Genomic DNA, 20,774 nt, shown 5'->3' with positions numbered 1-20,774 from the left:
GAAGTCCCCCAAATAAGAGGGAATTCTGTCTTCAGACTCAAGATATAACATTAATTCTTCCCTCAGATTCCAGCCTACCAAACTATCCTGAAGATTTTAGGCTTGCTAGCCTCCACAATCACATAAACTAATTTCTTATAATAAAACAATCTTAATTTTAATCTCTCTCTCCCTATGTAATACACAAGCATACATACACACAAACCCTACTGATTTCTCTTTCTTTGGAAAACTTTAATATACCTGCAAAGTCTGAGAAGTTTGTTAACAGCTTTATTACTAACAAAAAACTAGCAATTAATACTACTAATAGTTTAAGAAATCTTAAAAGGAAGGGAACAATTGCAAACTGACCATGGAAGAAATCAAGAAGAGGATAAAATTCTACACTGATAAAGGCAAGATAATAATGGACAGGGCTCCAAAATTCTTAGGCAGGAATAACTAGCCATTAGACATTTTATCTGATTTAATTAAAAGAGTCATTGGCTCCAAAGGCAAACTTTTATCTCCCCTTTTTCACTAAATCCCACTAAAATAAGAATAAAGGAATAAAAGGCAAAAGCCTATAATAACAAAGTATAAGAGGAAGCCCAAAAGCAAATGAAAGATTTAACACATTTTTGAAAAATGAAAAGAAAATGAAACAGAAAAGATTAGTGAAACAAAGAATGAAAAAGTCACGGCCTAGAGACAAAAGGGAACAACTCCACCTAGCAAAGGGCATTGGTAATGACTGGGCTAGAAATAAAGAATTAACTTAGGGACGAACATCCTGAGAAGACAACCTCATCCCTTCTCCTGACTTTAATATACCCAGCAAGGCCGGAAGCCAAGCACTGAATTCCAAGCAAGACAGTCTTTTCTTAACCCTAAACTGAAACTAACTAAATGAACAAGCTGGAGAGACTAGAGCAGGTAACACCTAATGATAAAGCGCTTTTCACCCTGTTATTCAAAGATTCCCCCCAAATAACTGTAGGCTATTTAGCAAACATTCATTTATCCTACAGCAAACCTGACATAAATTTCCAATTCTCCCAGTTTAAACATCAACAAGCTACCAAAAATAATTAGACATTTGGAAAAAGCTTGCAACACCAAGATCAAAATATACAAATACAAAAAACAATTTAGACTATGAAATATATCCCTATGGCAAAAGAAAACTATTTTAAAATGGTATGAATAGGGGCTCCTGGCTGGCTCAGTAGGTACAGCATGTGACTCTTAGGGTTGAGTTCAAGCCTCACACTGGGCATAAAACTTAATAAAAAAATGTTCTTGAAATATTTCTTTAAATGGTATGAATAAACACAAGAGTTCTTAGAAACAATAATATAATTGTCAAAATTAAATATTCAAAGACAAAAAATATGGCAGTGAACGTTAAAAAGACATAAAACAGAAGATGGTAAAGATGCAAGAAAGAGATTTAAATAATTGGCTCTAAAAAAAGCCAAAATTGGTCTACTAGCAGTTGCAGGAAAAAAAAAAAAAGGAAGAAGAAGAAGAAAATTTCACAAAGCTGAAGGGATCACTCTTCAAACACTCTTCAAATTGAAAAGGCCCGGACGCCTGGGTGGCTCAGTGGTTGAGCGTCTGCCTTTGGCTCAGGGCATGATCCCAGTTTGGGGATGGAGTCCCACATCGGGCTCCCTGCATAGAGCCTGCTTCTCCCTCTGCCTAGGTTTCTGCCTCTCTCTGTTTCTCTCATGAATAAATAAATAAAATCTTAAAAAAAAAAACACACACACACACAAATGGAAAAGGCCCACCAAGTGTCCAACAAAAATGAAATACTAAACACCAAAAGATAAAGAAAAGATCCCAAAGCAGGGGTCAGGGATGGCCACCTAACAAAGCAAAACTCTCATACAAGAAATCAGACAACCCATCCACAATACCAGACGCAGGAAGGCTAAGAAGCAAGGTTTTTAAAATTTTAAGAAAAGGTGATGTTCAACTTTGTTTTCTATATAAAAGCAAATTATTACTCAAATATGATGCTATTAGAAAGAAAGTTATTAAGAATGTCAGTAAGAGGGCACAGATAAAGAAAATGAAATACAGGAAAACAACAGCTCTCAAGGAGCGCAATAAAGCTCAAGGATGACAGATATTCAACAGGCCTGGAGAATGGCATACCTAGACAAGAGCAATACAATGACAGAGGGCCCTGTGAGGCACACATCCCAAAAAAAGGTAGATTCCACAGAACCAAATGTTCAAGGCTTTGAAAAAAGCAGCCTGTTGTAGCAGTATAGATGTGCAAGTTAAATAAAAGATTCAGTCAGCAACCCAAAGAATAAAAACTGTTCTACTCTTGATCCAAGGTTTGTATTTTAAGCTAAATAAGCAACGGGCTACAGGAATAATAATGAAATAAATTTTAAGTGATAAAAATGAAAAAATGAAAGACATTAATTATGGATATAGTGATGAAGACATGATTTCAGATTTTAAATTAGGAAGACAGAAAATTAAATGCTCAGTCAATGCAAAGTAAAATTAATACATACATGACTTTATATTACATCAAGCAAAGTAAGGTGAGCAAAAGTCAACTATAAAAAAAAAGGATAAATGTATATCCTCAGGAAACTATTACTCGATTTTTGGAGAACCCCAAGTTCTTTCTTTTAGCCAAACTGTAGCTCTAACTACTATCAAATGGGTCTAGCTCTTTCCCATTATTCATTAAAAGATCAAATCTCTAGCCAATGTGACAAACTTTCAAGGATTTATGGCTATTAATATACTCTACTCTTTCCACCTTCCAGCATTCTCTCCTCCACTAAATTACATCTCTAACTCTACAAACCTTTCTACTCTTTTCTGTTTGCTTTCTTCTAAACATACCCACTTTTGCCAAAACCCCTAAGAACTCCATATGATATTTAATATTAATCAATCTTAAGAAATCAAGTTATAAGGCTATGCATGTTCTGACAGGACTGATCAGTTACTCTAAAATTAACAGTATACACCAATATATTTCATCTTATTCGTATAACTACTTTACTTACATGTATTAAGTTTGTATTTTCTTGTTCAAATGTAATTCTCAAAAAGATCAACCACACAAGAGGTTCACTGACTTCTTGCAATGGCACAAGAAAAAAAAACAAAAACAAAAAAACACTACCACTCAGAATAATAAACAGAAACAGTGAAAAAGGACCCAGTGAAAATATGGAATGAATTTATACGTATAGTTGGACCCACATATCTAAATAATTTACACAAAGAGTTTGCCACTCCCACAAATAAAGTATGGACAAGAACAATAATTAAAATCTGAAAACAGGATTTTATTGGACCAAGGTCCACTGTGTTTAGTTCAATGTACTGTTTAATTAGAAATGTCCAAGAGAAACATGAAGCCATAAAAACTTGCAAAGACTTTTTAAACACATCTCAAGTGATGCACTAAGACACCCATTATTTTTTCAGAAATTTTTCTAGTATTACCTAAATGAATTCTGCCTCTAATGAAGCCCCAACTACACAGCTATGATTTATTAAAAACTCGTGTGCTAAAAAAGGAACCAAATCATACTAGCTACAAGGCTTATAAAACCAGTCTTAAGTATTACAATACTTTGCTGAGAGGAAAGCAATACAAGCTAAAATTCTTATTAAACAAAACTGCTTGATGTCATGTATTACCAATGTCATTCATGATAGGAAAGTAACTATCACAATGTGCATGTTAACAGAAATTTTCCTTTATAGTTGAAAAAAAATATTTAAGTGAACAATATGAATCAACTATTCGTCAATATGCTAGATACCTGTAAAAATGTAATGACTTTTTAAGTTGTTTAATCTCTAAAAACCATGCAACAGGAGGGACTTTTTTTTTTTTTTTAAATTTAGTGAATGAAGATTTTGTAAGCCATAATGTAGCCTGGAAAGAACACCTTGATTATCACTGCAAGGTGCAGTAGCTATGAGTGCTACTTGAATGAAGGGCTACTCTGAATACCCATATATCTACAATGTATCTATCTTCCTAATCTTAAGAAAATAAATCAAATTACAGTCACTGAACTTTTCTTTTCAATATACCATGTAAAGAAATGGTCAAACTGAGATCTGCTTCACATTTATGAATCACAGGCATCTATGTAAAAGGGGAACATGTTTTTTTTTTTTTTTTAAGATTTTATTAATTTATTCATGAGAGAGAGAGAGAAGCGCAGAGACACAGGCAGAGAGAGCAGCGGGCTCCATGCAGGGAGCCCAACGTGGGACTCGATCCCGGGTCTTCTCCAGGATCACGCCCTGGGCCAAAGGCAGCACTAAACCGCTGAGCCACCAGGGCTGCCCAGTTACATGTTTTAAAACGAGAGATAAAATATTTCTTCATGACACTCTGTACTACCAGGTTTTCAAATACCATTTTGATGATTTTATATACATTCTTTAAGTGGTATATATAAATATATTTGGCATTTTGAACCTATTATTTGGGCAAATATTTTTATTTTAAGGCTAACAGGATTTTAAAAGAATACCAATAACTGGGTCGCCTGGGTGGCTCAAAAGTTGAGCGTTTGCCTTTGGCTCAGGGCATGATCCCAGGATCCAGGATGGAGTCCCACATCGGACTCCTTGAGGGGAGCCTGCTTCTCCCTCTGCCTGTGTGTTTCTGCCTCTCTGTGTCTCTCATGAATAAATACATAAAATCTTAAAAAAAAAAAAAAAAAAAAAAAACTGGCTTGATCATCAAGACCAAGCATTTCCCCAATACTTAATGATTTTCCTTACTGGAGTTAAAAAAAAAAAATGTTTACTGGGCAAACCTAAAGGCCATTATGTAAACACTGCAATTATATACATAAAGAAATAATTTGGAGTCAAATGCATTTAAAAAAAAGGGATAAGAGGGGCACCTGGGTAGCTCAGTGGTTAAGCATCTGCCTTCAGCCCTGGGCGTGATCATAAAGTCCTGGGATCAAGTCCCACATCAGGCTCCCTGCATGGAGCCTGTTTCTCTCTCTGCCTATGTCTCTGCCTCTGTGTGTGTGTATGTGTGTGTGTGTGTGTGTCTCACGAATAAATAAAATCTTTTTTTAAAAAGGGGGGGGGATGAGAAATCTACTGGTTAGCTCCCAAAATGAAACAATTAGCATCCTAACTTTTTTCCCTTGAACAGAGCCCTAAAAGTAATCTTCCATGTTTCTTTCCTATTCTTGTAATTTTTAAAGCTACTCTATGATTTCTGAAGACAACTGAAATATACACAAGCCACTCAACTATGTCAACAAAAAACTGGTCTTTAACAACTACAGCAAATCAACTCTGTTTAGCATAGCAGAGAACAAAACCAACACTTACTTTGTTTTCTAGTTTTAACACTGTCAAAATCAAGGTTACAAAATAACCATAATCTATAGCTTTTACTGACATGAATATTGCCAGAATCATTTCCTTGCTAAAGATAAGTCTAGATAATTAGTAAAAACTATGGACCCACATACAAAACATCTGGATAAAAACGGTATCCTTTTTTATTGTATAACTAAAAGCAAAGTAATATGTGAATAGCTAAAACTTATAAAAGTTGTCCATATAAGGTTTTCACTAGTTTATGTCTTCTTTCCAACTTTCTCTTAAATCTAAAATTATGTCAAAAAAAATTTTTTTTAAATTTAAATGATTTCCATTTTGCTATCATTAGGATATACACAGGTCTTTTACTCAACCAAATATCCCAAAGGGCAAAAGGAACTTTGAAGCAATCGAGATAAATGCCCTACCTGGTGGCACAAATAAATCTAAACAATCCTAGACAGAAGAACTTTATTATTTAGAATATCCTCCACAAATACTCTACATAACTTAAAAACACATATACTACATACATAGTAATACAAACAGTTCTGCTTCAGAACCAAGATAAATTGTAGCATTTTAAAATTCAAAAATTTAGATAATAATTCTACTTAACTTCTCAAATAAAAAAGTTAAAGTTTGTAACATAATAGAATCACAAATAATTAGTAATACCTCAAAAAAATCAAATATTTCAATAAAGATGTTCTAAGTCTTCTATTAACAAAAGAAATGTTCAAACTCAAGAACATCAATAAAATCTTTTCATATCAACAGAAATCATTTTTTTTTAATAAGGGGAACAGAAAGTAGGAATACTGGTCCCATAAAAAGGCTGTAATTTTTATAAATAAAGAAGTCTAACAAGATGACACATTTGCCAATTTCAGACCTATCATAACATACTTAAGAGTAACTACATTTCCAGTAACAAACACATAAGTACTCAATAAATGTTTTTCCTGAATTTGGAATGAACTGTGAAACTGTGTATGCAACCAAGAACTGTCAAAAGCACTTGACAATAAAGATAATTAGGTACACTGTACTGACATAGGAACCAAAGTAAAAAAACTTGAACAATGCATACATAAAACAAAATTTTAAAAGCTTTATAACATTTAGAATACAACAAAAACAATGTAAACCTATGAAATAACACAATACAATGTATATAATTCGAGATAAACCATTAGCAAGCAATTCAAAAGACCTCAGCATTAAGGAGTTGTTAAAATGGAAAGATTCCCAGTAGTCAGTGTTGAGGTCTTCAAGCAGAATAATCTGACAAATTTATGGATGAATAGCAGGCCAGCCTAATCCAAACTTTAAATATTACTAAAATATTAGGTAGAAAATATTAAAAGGAAACATAAACTATACTGAAAAACTAGTGCAGAAGTCAAGAGGCATTGAAAGACAGATCAACGTTACATAAACCTGAATTACTCTAGGGAACAGTGAAGGAAAGCCTAACTTCTCCACTTGAGGCTGATTTTCCTTTATTTAATTTTAGCTTACAGAATAGCTAATTGCCCCAAAGTTTGTTGTAATATTTGCTTTGCTTAATAAAAGAAAACCTACTTCTTCCATATATTAACATCTCTGAAGTAATTTCTTAAGAATTAGACTAGCCTTCCAGAAAGTTACTATCCTCAATCTTTCAGTTACTTCCACTACAGAACCCAGAGCAGTGCTATCCAATAGAAATATAATGCAAGCCACATACATAATTTTTATTTTCAAGTAGTCACTTTTAAAAAAAAGGTTTAAAAAAGGTGAAATTAATTCTATTCATGTTTTAACCAAAAGTATCTAAAATATCACAAATATAATCAACATTAAAAAACTGATAAAATATATTTCACATTCTTTTTCAATATTGAGTCTAAAATCTAATGTGCACTTTACAGCACATTTCAGTTAAGACTGGACTCCTCTCAAGTGATTAACAGTTATTATGTGACTAGTGGTTACTAAGTTGGACAGCACAAATCTAGAGTTCTTTCTCGGATTTTAAGATACATGTACAAAATGCCAAAATATCTGAAATGGAAGCACACAATATATTAAATTTGAAGGGCTGGGAGGAGCACTGAAAAAGGACAATTCGGCAGTTCCCATTGACTCCAGCAGGCCTAGGATGACATAATGAATGTCCCAATTTCTTAGGCAAACTCCTTTTTCTAGGGAGAGTCCCAATTTATACTTTTTGTCATGATGTAACTATTAACAGCACCCCTGTAATTCTAAAAAAGTATCCTATGGATAATAAATCATATGATCATCCTATCTATATCCATAATATCCTTGAAGATAATTAATTCCACACTCTTTGGAAGAAAATTTAAAGTCTAATTCTGATTTCTAGAAAAGAAGCTCTAAATTCATATTAAAGAACCCTAAATTTACTACCCTCACCAAAAAAAAAAAAAAGAAAAAGAAAAAAAAAAGATGCTGCTGAAAATTTTTTATTTTAAATTGCAGACTAAAAAAAAAAAAAAAAAGTAAGAATTACCTGTTGAACAAGGCATCTGGAAATTGGGATCATTGCTATCCAAAACAGGCAAACAGAACTGGTTACTTGCAGATCCTAGCATAGGATCCTTATCGCTGAGCATGTTCTTCAGCGAGTCCTCTAAGACATTTTGACTTGTACTAAAATCCTCACAGACTTCATTCTCCAGGTTGGATCCTAGAAATAGGGCATCATCTAAGTGTTCAGTAGGAATTAAATGATTAAATGTATCAACTATATCCATGAAGACTTCTGTGTCTTTCAGCCCTATAGAAAGACAAAAAAAATACCATAAGAAATAAAGCTATCAATTGATAATCACCTAAAACCAAATTATTTTAATAATTTTGAGTCTAAGAACACACTCAGGTATTTCTGAATTGTTTAAAAAAAATCCTCACTGTTTTTAGAATAAACATTTGGACATGTAGAACGAATCTTTACTAAATGTTTCTTCATCACACATGTAGAATATATCATTTTACCAGAAATCCTATTAAATGTTTACTCAATTCATTATTTTGAGGGGAAAAAAAAAAAACCCTATGTATATAATCCATTAATTTGATACAGTTGAAAGAATGACATGGCTTAAACCACAAAAACCGTTTTTTAACCATAATCTTTTCATAAATGAAGAATGACGCTGCTTTTACAATAATCCATATAAAAGAATCAAAATTAAATCATTTAAATTACTGTTCCATAACTATTAAAACTGTAAAATAGCCTTGTTTTATTTACAAAGCATTTTAATCATTTAAAGAAAGGTAATATATAGAGAAAAGGTTGTTTGTAGGGATAGGAAAATAAATGCAAAGAAACTTAATTAAACCCAACAAACCAAAACTCAAAAAACTACACATACACAGGCAGAGAGATGTGCACGTACACGCATTTTAGTGGAGGAAATGACTTCCTTTATAAAATGTATTATAAAATGAGATAAATAAGAAAACAATACATCAGAGATTTAAATTTATTTTAGTGAGTCATGTGAGGTATATACAGATGTCAAGGTAGTTTCCTACTGATACTAGATACTGCTCAGAAAGGTCATCTAATGCTCTACAAGAGCCTCAATCAATCAAAAGTTTAATTACTTGCAATACTAGTTTCAGAAAAAAATGAACCAATGTATTCTAGATGATGGGGGAAGGGGAGGCATCAACAAAAAACATCTAATATTCAGTTGGCTAGAAAATTGACAAACAGAGAAATATCTTGGGTTCCAAAATTCCAATTTTTTTGCTTGGCTCCAAATCTACCCAAATTTACCCAAACTGTCTCTGATTCTTTCCCCAATAAAAATGATAAAGGAAGGGTAAGTCCAAAGACATCCAACAATTTACTGGTTATATATTATATGCTAACCATTTTACCTAAATTTAACCCATGTATTTCCAATAATAATAGACTCTATATAAAAGTACATGTAAATAATTTCCTTTATGAAACAAAATTCATTTAAACAATTTAAATGTTTTCCCTCCAAATCATAAAATAGCCAAGACTCAATCCCAGGTTCCAAAACTCCATAGCCCTCGCCATATCTCCTCCTTTTTCACACCGAGCTACAGAGCTAGAAGTTGACTAGATCTGACTCATTAAAGGATCTTCTTTAAAAATAATTTTCCAGGGATCCCTGGGTGGTTAGGCGGTCTGGTGCCTGCCTGCCTTCAGCCCAGGGTGTGATCCAGCCCCACGTCTGGCTCCTTGCACGAGCCTGCTTCTCCCTCTGCCTGTGTCTCTGTGCGCCTCTCTCTCTCTTTCTCTCTCTCTCTCTCTCTCATGAATAAATAAAATATTTAAAAAAATAAAAATAATTTCCCATAATTTTCTAACAAATGAGTGGTTGCCTGGGTCCTTGGATAACAAACAGAAGGCTAGATTGCAAAGGGTCAGGAAGATACTTTAGGGGATGATGAAAATGTCATAAATCCTCAAGGTATAGTATATACATCCACTGAAATTCATCAACCAGCTCATTTTAAGTGCAAAGTTTAATGCAACTCAATTTAAAATCCTAAAAAAGGAAAGAAAATTTCCTCATTCTCACAAAAGTCAATCCCCTTAACAGAAGGATTTTAGCCTCTCTCCTCAAATTTTGCAACTTATATTAAAATATTTAAAAAACTGAAATAAAATAAGTATTTGATTGATTTGCTGTTATTTTACACACATTCTTCTAATTATAACATTAAAAGAAAATTATAACTTACAATGCAGATGAAAAGTCAGGAAAAGTTTTAATTCCCTAATGTTATCTGATTCTCATTACCTAGGAAAGGCTCAACTATCATACATCACCAATACTTCTACTCATATGTTTTTAGGAACCAAAAAATTTTAGTGTAATAAATTTCTGGTGATTAAAAATAATTTACAAAAATTTTACTAAATGTTTAACAAAACCAAGTGGCTGGACCTACAGATAAATTAGTTTGTCTGAATCTGTTGGCATCCAAAAGCTACAGGCCAAGACTACCTCCTTTTCAAAGTTGCATCCCAAATAGTAATCTTTTTTTCCTCAGATGAATCAAAAAGAAAAAAAGGACAATTCCAGTTCTAAAAGCAAATAGTTAACTTTCCTTCTACAAAAAAATATGCTGATTCTACCAAAAATGCACTCATTCCCATAGTCTCAAAAGTAAATTCTACAACTTCACCTGGAGTCAGTCTGTTACTATGTGCTTTCAAGTGACAATCAGAACATTCAGAAATTACGATCACAGAGCCCCAAATCACAAAGCTATAGGAAAGACCACCCCATTCTAAATAGTGACCTAATTAAGCAACCTTTTTTTCAGTAACACTGCTATCGGTGAATCATCCCAATAACTCCTTTAAAAAAGGTACCTTAAGAGCCTGTGGCATATTTTTTTATCTCAATGGTACACAATATTCAGTCTTTAAAGAAGAAAAGAAAAAAAAAAAAAAGGTAAAGCATATTGTAAACAACATAGGTGAACCAAACTTTCCAGTACAGCTTTGTGGCCAAACTGGTATATAACATATAAAGTGTGTTTTATCTGGACTTAAATAAGCAAATCAGGGGAAAAGCTTCCATAGTCAAATGTTGAGGAGGACTTGGCATAACAAAGTTACATTTCTTTAATAATATCTTTAATTCATTCAAATGTTTACTAAATAACTGCCACTGAGATATTTTTAATATGCCAATACAGAATAGGGTATAAAGCATTCCAAACTTTAGGGTCCCAAGAAATGATTTCTACAGGACACATCACAAGATGAGTTCTCTTGTAAAATTGTTATAAATTAGTAAGACTAACTTTTCTTAAGCAGTTGCAACTGGCTCTGGGGGTAATTCCAAGGAAGAATTTCAAAAATGATGGTATACAGTCATCCCATAAGACTATCTTGAAAGTAACATTTAATGAAAGAATTAAGTAATTTATTTTTAAAAATCAGTTTCAAGTGCTCAGTATCCAAAATAACATTTCCCATGCTAAACTGAAAAACAAATATAAGCTGATTGTAAAAATATTAACTCACTTAACATGAACACACTCATCTACTAACTCGAAGTGGTAAACTTGACTGGATCATGGAAAAGAAAAAGGACAGTAGAAAAAACAATAAAAACAGAATAAAATCTGGAAGTTAGTTAATAGCAACGTACTAATGTTAATCTCTAGTTCTGACAAAGGCACGAGCATTATGTCAGATGTAACAACCAAGAAACTGGGATGAGGGCATATAATAGGAACTCTATACTACATCAGCAATTCTTCTATAAATCTATAATTATTCTAAAATAAGTCCTTTTAAAAACACTAATCTACATTTAGAGAAGGGGCAGCTGGCTGGCTCAGTCAGAAGAGCAGGTGACTCTTGATCTCAGGTCATGAGTTCAAGCCCAACACTGAGTGTAGAGATTATGTAAATAAATAAACTTTTAAAAAATGATATTGTTGAAAACCATATTTTAAAAGCTAAAATGTGGGGAGATATCTAATAACGTGGATAAACAGACAATCAGATCTAATTAAGGAGAAAAACTGAGTTGATTCAGTATGTTAATTAAACAGACTGCTTGAGTTAAACAAATTCCTATCTCTTACAATGAAATTATACTTAAATGCTTCCTTATATTTGGCATTATAAATGTAATAATTAAAACAGGGGGGCAGCCCAGGTGGCTCAGAAGTTTAGCACCGCCTTCAGCCCAGGGCATGATCCTGGAGACTGGGGAACGAGTCCCACGTCAAGCTCCCTGCATGGAGCCTGCTTTGCCCTCTGCCTGTGTCTCTGCCTCTCTTTCTCTGTCTCTCATGAATAAAATCTTTAAATTAAAAAAAAAAAATTATATTAATTAATTAATTTTAAAAAACAGGGGCACCTGGCTGCCTCAGTCAGTGGAGCATCTGACTCTTGATCTCAGGGTTCTGAGTTCAAGCCCAAAACTGGGTGTAGCAAGATTATTTAAAAATAAAATCTTCAAGGAGCACCCGAGTGGCTCAGTTAGGTGTCCAACTCTTGATTTCAGCTCAGGTCATGACTTCAAGGTTATGAGATCAAGCCCAAATTGTACGCCATGCTGAGCGTGGAGACTTCTTGATGTTCTCTCAGTTCCTCTCCCCTCCCACCCCTCCTCCCTTAACAAAAAAATAATAAAATAAAATTGGCAATAAGTAAATAACATAATAAGCCTATCTAAGGTGTGTGCTAAGTGGCTAATGATACGTATATATACAATTAAATCAATACAAATATTTTGGGAATATATATGCTAAAACCAGAAATTATTTCTCAGTTCAGTCACATCTCCTGTTTACAGATGATAAAATATATCCAGCTAAGTCAGAGAATTGGATATTTCATTTAATTAGTTATCATAGGTACCAGTGAAACAAATGCCATTTTCAAAACTCAAGGAACTCACAATATAAAACAGAGTATAAACATATAAACAAATACAACAACATGTAAACATCACAACAAAATATGAAAGTGTCATACTGAAGGACTGCAGACAGTATCAAAGAGGAAGGTGAAATTTATGAAGCCAAGAAAATCTAAGCAAGTAATATATGAGCTGGATCTTCAAGGTCCAGAGGATACTCCAGGCAAAAGGAATAGTATGTGCTAATTATGAATGATAGAATTTGGTCCTAACAGACCAAAATTTAGAAAGACTCAAAATGCAATTTAAAAATAAGTATTACTACCAACATTCTGAGTAAAATTTAAGCTGAGTTGAAGATATTTACTGCTTTAAAATACTTGTTTTATCTTGATTCACAAAAAATTATACTGCAACCAAATTTGGTTTACACTGAAAAAACCAGCACGTATTGTTCCATGTATGAATAGAAAGCAAAAAGATTTGGAAAGCACCAACAGCACACACACACACACAAATTACACCTCTTCAAAAATCCCCTTTACATTAAGAGTACATTAAAACTATCTTGACTCATCTTCAAAGTAAAACTATGTTTTATCATGTTATCACCTTTAAAAAAACAGATCTAAACCTAACAATAAATTATTAAAGCTATCAAAGGCCATAAGAAGTTATTCCATGATGAAGCTCTCTCAGGCAGTCTATGCTCTGTTTTATGTGCATGGGGTGGGGGGTACAAATATATTCAGGATATTATAAAATCTATGACGAAAAATTAAACAAGGTGATAGTGATGGGGGGGGAGGGTTTTTACATACAATGGTAAATTAAGCTCTTGTTTATTATAAGTCAACATATAAGCCAAAACATGGAAAGAGAGAGTGGTCCATGCAAAAATGGGGAAAAGCAATCCAGGCCAAGACCTAAATGCAGGCCCTGGGAATGGAAACTTGGTGCCTTCTAGCCCCAACATTACAGTTTAAATTAAGCCATCAATTCATCAGGCACGATACCATGAACAAATTTCTAATAAGTAGTAGTAGTAGTAGAAAAATAAAATTACCACCACTAACAGTGATGAAAAATGTGAAATGAGGTTTTCTAATTTCACACCAGGCAATGTTCTACACGCTTCACATCAGTAATTCTCAATCAGAGGTGATTATGCCCCCTCCAGAGGACACTTGGCCATCAAAACGGGAGGGCAGGCTACTGGCATCTCGTAAATATACTACAATGCACTAGGAAAGCCCCACAACAAAGAATTACCCAGCTAGAAAACTGCTAACGTTAAGAAACTCTGCTCTACATTTATTAATTAATTTAATCCTCACAATCATGCTATAGTATAAATCCATTAAACAAAGGAAGAAAAACACAAATGAAGGAAGGAAGAAATTAATTAGGATTAAAGAGATTAAATTACTTGCTATAGTAAGTGGTGGAGCTGAAATCTGAACCCAGAAAATTTCATTCAAGAATCAATGCACTTACCATTACCCCATATTATCTGTTTATAAAGTAAACTGCATTAAATATTTATTATGTGCCAGGCACTATGCTAAATCTAAATGTATGTCATTTAATCTTCACACCCACACAACTAGGAAGGTACTATTATTATTCTCAAATTGTAAAAGTGGGGCTAAAGTTTAGCAAAGTTACACCCTATATTACAGAATAAGTAAGTGACAAAGCTGGGACTCAATTCTGCTCTGACATAAAGGTCTGTTCTTAACCACCATAATATAATAACATTAAATAGGTTATGCTTCCAGGATAAAGGAAAATCACTGAACAGTTAAACCATGATAGTATGATCCAATTCTACAAAGTACAATTCTGTAGAGCAATGCAACCTAATCAATTGCTCTAAAGACACACACACCGAATTCTACTCTAGTTTCATTGGTTAAAATCTGTAAGCAGCAGCAAGGTTCATAACTTTTCTGAATTTACCAGGTATATTATTCTTATATCAATATAAAAGAATCCAAAAAGTATCTGCCATACTAAGACTAAAGCCAACCTAAGAATCCAGAAAAAGAACCATCAAGTACAAGCTGAAACTGGCAAAAGCAGAATTACACTAGCCAACTGTACTGAATTAAAACTTCAATATTTACAACTATACCCTATTCATATTATGGGAGGCATTAACAGTGTGGATTAACCATAGAGTGGAAGCAGTTCATCACTAAAACTATAGCCTAGGTAGTAACAGACCAAGCTAAAATGTACTTTAGTATATACTATGTGCCGCCAGGCCATACGCTCAGTGTATTGTAGTGCATTTTCTCTTTAGTTCCTCCCAACAACCCTGTGAGGCAGGTGCAATTATTATACCTATTTTGCAGATGAGCAAATTGAGACCCAGACCATTATGTAATTTGCCCAGAATTACATATCCAGGATACCCAAACTGGAACCCAGGCAGTGTGATTCCTGACACTACACGTTTAAACTACTATATTTTACGCACTCTACTTACATTAACACCTACTTATGTTTCTGTTCTTAATGTATCACTAATGAAATCCCACAAATACTAAAAACAAAGGGACACACACTTCCTCCAAAATAAGTCAGAATATATACACTTAGCCACTCCCTACACATAAAAATACAGTGGCTATTCTATGTATAAACATCATTTTAGAAGTTATCAACTAAACTCTGCAATTTATTTTCACAGTCTACAATTTTAGAATGTTTTCATGTGGCCAACTCACACAAATTATGAATGAACCAAAATTATTAAAGTTTAGCCTTTCTGTACAATCTACTATGCCATTTGAAACTTCATCTAATAAAGTTACATTGTGCAGATTAAAATTTCTGGATAATATTTTGAAATTTTTATTAAACTATTTCTCTTCATCCATCCCCTCTCTTCATGTTACAAATAATCATAGAAACTAAAATCCCCTGACCATTAAAAAAATGATCTAAACTAAGCACAAAATGCATAGGAGTAAGTGTCCCATCTATACATGTGGCAATTCCTCACACAATTCCTTTTTTAAGTCTTGAAATTTCTTCTTTTAGCTCTAATACAATGATTTAACATCTCATGTCTTTGGATCTTGTTTCTCAACCTAGGTTTCTTGAGGGTACAAACAGCACCTAGGTCTCAGATATTTTGAACCAAACCAATACTCTCAGTATCTTTTCCCAGTAATCAAAGAGCAGCAACTAAAAGGGAGTATCTTCTGCTGTTCAGCATGCAACTATACTGTGTCTAACAATTTGCCAAGTCATTTTTGTAGTTAAAAAATGTTTATGCTTCTGAAAAGATACTCCAGGATTCTCAGAGGTGCTCCAAGAAGAAATGAGAGAGAAACCGAGCACAAGATGTACTACTCCACACAAGAAAGAAACCCAGCAGCCACTTGTCAGAAAGATTTCCTAAAACATCAATGAATGAAAATGTTTAGAAGTCAACCCTCCAAGAATACTGATACTTCATGACACTGGTGAAGTAGTTATGGGTAATCCACAAACCTAAGATGTTGATCAATAAATCTCATTATCTCATTAAAAAATAGAAAAGATCTTATCTTCAGACAAAAAAAATAGGCAAAACAGATTTCATGAGAAATCTGTGTAAAAAAACAAACAATACGGGAAAAAGTGCACATTTAAAAGCAAAATGTATCAAAAAGTGAAACACCATATTACCGAGGAAGATAACCATTATTATGTCTTAGTACTCAAAAAAAAAGAAAAAAAAAAAAACGGTGTGATAATTTACATTCATCAGTTTTTTTCCAAATATCCATACTCCATAAAAAAAAAAAAAAACTAAACTCTGGATAATTTTACAGTAATCCAAATTGCTGACTGCTGCCTCCCAAACTTTTTATCAATAAGTCTTATTAGTATTCTATTACATAAATCAAAGATTATCAACCTTAACAAATTCCAATCTCAACACAATTTTAATAGTATGGTTTTAAAGGATTTTGACATAAAGACAATTTCCTTTCCACTTTTCTATCCTGAAATTTACATTTAATCAACACTAATTTTCACCTCTATTTATTTACACAGACCACTTCTCTTAGATTTGACTTCTTTGAATATGCAACCGATGAGCATACATACCAAAGGATCAACTGAAGTTCTGCGAAGTCTATCCCCATAGGATGAAATGCAAAACTAACGCAGTGTGATAGATAAGGAAGTTCACTACCCTCCCAAAGGATGCAAAAGTAGTAATAATAAATTACATTTTCATGCTCTTCAATCTATAAACCATTAGAGAAACAGGGGGAACTGGTCCCACCAGTAGCTCATCTGTTATCCTTTTTGAAAAATTATGAGTACAGCTACCAAATAAAGCTTAAAGTCTATTGTTGTAATTCTGAACACTTAAAAAGTGGCCCACGTCAGCTGAGACGTCTTTCTGCAGCTCAAGAATTGACTGTACCGTGCGTGGCTTAATCAGAGCAATAATAGCTCCCATATCCCTTCTTAAATTATATTACTATCGTGAGGAAATGAAGTTTGTATTTTAAAACATTAATAGTGATAATGATGATGGAGAAAAAAATCCATCATTGTAATACGGGGCCAGTAAACAGAAGAATCAGACAGATAATTAAGAAAAAGTCGAGTACTAGTGAAGATAAAAACTATCCGAAATAATAATCTTTACATATCTCTTGTGTTCTGGAATGAATACATAAATTCAAAAACAGAAGAACGCTGCAAAGATTTCTTGGTTCTTCGACTCACGTCTCTTTCCAACCACAAACACAACTACAAACATTTTCACAATCCCAAACACTTCATTCAAGAATCAAAAAAATGGTACGAAATGAATGAGTAATGGAGGCGTAGTTTTGGAAGATCTCAAACCACCAGTTTGTAAAAAGGAAGACAAGTTCGACCTCGAAATAGTAACTAAATAGAACAATGTACTAGGTACTCCCTAAATAGTTTACTGTATCTTTCTCTTTTTTTTTTTTTAAGCTTAAAAAAAAAAAAAAAAGGTAGTAAGCATTTGGGAAAGGCTCAGTAACCAAGTCTCATTTTAAATTAAGTATCTCTACACTTAATGAAGACTTTACAGAGGCAGATATCAAAGCGTTGTTGCCACTTACATTAATGATTATCCATGATCATAATCTGCGAAATGATTCCTGAATAGCACCAATAATCATGCATTCAAACTACCTCGAATCCTAGTCTCTAGGAAATGGCATTTAAAAATCCAAAGGTGGGAAAAGGACATCGGACCCGGCAACACACTGCTGGGGGGAAGAAGGGAAACAGGGCTGTGCGCGGTACCAACATTCTCTCCCTTTCTCCCTCCTCCCCGCCCCCCCCCCCCCGTGTCAGGTGATCAGTTATTTAGCACCATTAACACGCACGTATCGACAAGTGGTTCATTAAATTACTCGTATTATCCGAAGGCCAGATTCTAGGCTTCCCATTTCAAACTAATCAAAAGGAGTCGACAGTTTGGGTCCCGAGCACAAAAGCGCGCGGTAAGCAGGAGGATGCACAGAGCGCCAACTCCCCCCTCTCCAAAAGGCTAGGACTGGGCTCGGCCTCGCCGGCAAAGGCCAATCCCGGCTTCCCAGACCTCGGGCCCAAGGCTCAAGGCCGGGCTCCCCCGGAGGGAAGGGGTCCGACAGGCCGGGTCCGGGGGCCTTGCGGGCCAGGCCTTCCTGGCAGCGCCCGCGGTGCCTCCGGGCCTGCGCGCCCGCCCGCCCGCCCGCCCGCGCGGCGGCGGCGGCGGCGGCGGCGGCGGCGGCGGGGCACACTCACCACCCGAGGCCCGGGAGCAGGAGCCGGGAGAGGCCGCGGCCCCGAACCTCCGCCAGGCGCCCTCGCCGCCGCGGCTCCCTCCCAGCCCGCGGTCCAAACGGTCCCGGGCGACAGAGGCGCGGCCCGGGCAGGCCGAGGACGTTGCGCAAGAGGCCGGCGAGGCTTCCCGGCTGCGCGGGAGAAAGGCGCGGAGTGTCCGCCGCGGGAGGGGCGGGGAGGCCCGCGGAGGCGCTGTGCGTGTGGAAGGGGGTGGGGGAGGGGAGGATCGCCCGTCTCCCTGGCCGCGGCCAGAGCCGCAACTCACCCAGCTCCGCCAGACGAGCGCTACCACTGGCAGCAAGAGGAAGATGGTGGCCGCCGCCGCCGCCGCCGCCGCCGCCGCCGCCGCGAGGAGGAGGAGGGGGCCCGGTGGGTGCCGGGGAGAGGGGGTACGCGCAGGACGTCGGCGTCGCTGCCACTGCCTCTTTTCCTCACCGGGCCGAGCGGCTGCTGCTGACGACGCTAGCCTGGCTTCCGCGCCGCCCTCGGTAGCTTCTTAGCAGCCGCCGCCGCCCAGGGACCGAGGGTCGCTCGCCTCGTGGGGACCGTGCGGCGGCGCGAGACCCCGCAGCCATCGGCGTGCGGCGGCGGCGCGGGGGCAGGAGCCGGGCCGCGTCACGTGACCCCACTGTTTACCGTTCCGGGGGCCGCGGCCTGCGCGCTGCGCCTGCGCAGTGTGGGCCCTCCCGGCCGCGCCGCGCCGCGCCGCGCCGCGCCTCCGCGGGCCCCGGGCAGTGGCTCTCCGCTGCGCTTCCGCGCCCCTCCCAGTCTTCCGAGGGCGCGGCTCGCCTGCGGGCCTGACGCCCTCGGCTCCCCGGCGGCCGGCCGCGGAGGGGGCAGGCGCAGATCGGTGTTTCTCGATTGCGAGGAGCACGCAGCCTTCGCAGTTTACGTAATATTGATGATCAGATTTGCCTCTCCGACCGATACGCGTCATTAAGTGGGTGCGCTTTGGAGAACGGTGACCAGATGAGCCCCTTGCGCGGGAACCCCGCTGGCTGTGCACCTCGGACCCGCCGCCAAGGTGAGACCTTGGCCCTACATAGCTGGTGTTCGGGACTCAAACGGCCTTCTCCGACAGTCGTTCCTGGTCGAAGCCAGCAGTCCTCAAAATGTATCACGAGGATCCTCCGAAGGAAGGGTTCCCGACACCTTTCAGGGGAGCTTCAGCCCTTTCACAGTTACCTGTGTAGAAGGCCGAATTTTCTTCATCTTCTTCAACCAAAACATGTAGCAGCTGATTAAATGCAAAAGCAGATGGGAGATTCTATCAGCGGACATTGAAGAAATGTGCAAAAATCTAAAGCAATGCCACTCTTTTCATTAAGTTTTGTTGGAGAATGTATTTTTCATAAAAAATTATTTACCGTAACATGTAATAAATTGTCACTTTGTTAATGTTTATGGGTTTTTTTTTTATTATTTGTTTATGATAGCCACAGAGAGAGAGAGAGACAGAGGGAGAAGCAGGCTCCATGCACCGGGAGCCCGACGTGGGACTCGATCTGGGGTCTCCAGGATCGCGCCCTGGGCCAAAGGCAGGCGCCAAACCGCTGCGCCACCCAAGGATTCCCAGATTTTGTGATTCTTAGGTTTAACTCCTGCGATGGTAAATAACCCATATAAACAAAAGCTCTCAGAAGTCCCTTAGTAATTTTTAAGAGTGTGTAAGGGTCCTGAGACCAAAAAGTTTGAAGACCACTGGTCTAGGTTATGTGCTTCCACAGCTCCCACAGCTTGGGCTGACCTCTATCTCAGCCCATTATAGACCCTGTGAGGTAATTGTTGCTGGTCATCCCCATGACCAAAATGAGTCCCTTTAAGCACTGGGATTGTGCCTCCTTTTTGCAAGGACCGTAACAGTACCCACTAAAGAATGATAGCCAGCACCTGCTGTGCTCCTCAGAAACCTTTACTTGTTGATTTAAGCCTCATGCCAACTGTAGTCCACCTTGTGAGATTTGTGCAGAGTAATAACTCACAGGCATGTGGTGAAGAGCTTTTCTTTACTCTCTCCAGTCTTTTGGTATTTCAAGCACTTCCAATACCAAATGCTCTTCCACAAGGTTTAGACTGTCCTAATTCTACTAGAATCCTAGAATTCCATCCCCTGCCTTGACTCATCAATCCCTAAAAACTTGGTTTTACAATCTTTGTTGTTTGTTTTTTTTATGAGTGGTTTTTTTTTTTTTTTTTTGAGAAAGGAAAATAGAAATGAGTAAT

The 20,774-nt window shown here is 37.0% G+C and overlaps 1 protein-coding gene across 10 annotated transcripts in view; it reads right to left on the bottom strand.

The window, feature by feature from the left end:
- The window catches only part of PHF3 (PHD finger protein 3), a 76,377-nt gene extending 57,122 nt beyond the window's left edge, over positions 1-19,255 (bottom strand). Inside the window, exons 1-3 of one of the 10 annotated variants that reach the window (XM_072734934.1) lie at positions 18,513-18,701; positions 17,843-17,992; positions 7,862-8,128 (exon numbers count right to left, since the gene is read on the bottom strand). In XM_072734934.1, coding sequence (XP_072591035.1) covers positions 7,862-8,105 — 244 coding nt within the window. In that variant the 5' untranslated portion in view covers positions 8,106-8,128; positions 17,843-17,992; positions 18,513-18,701. Of the gene's footprint in view, positions 1-7,861; positions 8,129-17,842; positions 17,993-18,512; positions 18,702-18,816 lie in introns of those variants that run through there. The other 9 variants (XM_072734989.1, XM_025991116.2, XM_072734979.1 and 6 more) reach the window with 9 other exon arrangements.
- Positions 19,256-20,774: the final 1,519 nt, after the last annotated feature.

This window comes from Vulpes vulpes, chromosome 1 (assembly GCF_048418805.1).
Source record: "Vulpes vulpes isolate BD-2025 chromosome 1, VulVul3, whole genome shotgun sequence".
NCBI classification, from domain to species: Eukaryota; Metazoa; Chordata; class Mammalia; order Carnivora; family Canidae; genus Vulpes; species Vulpes vulpes.
Note: the sequence above shows the minus strand (reverse complement) of the source record. Positions and strands in the feature narration are given on the sequence as shown.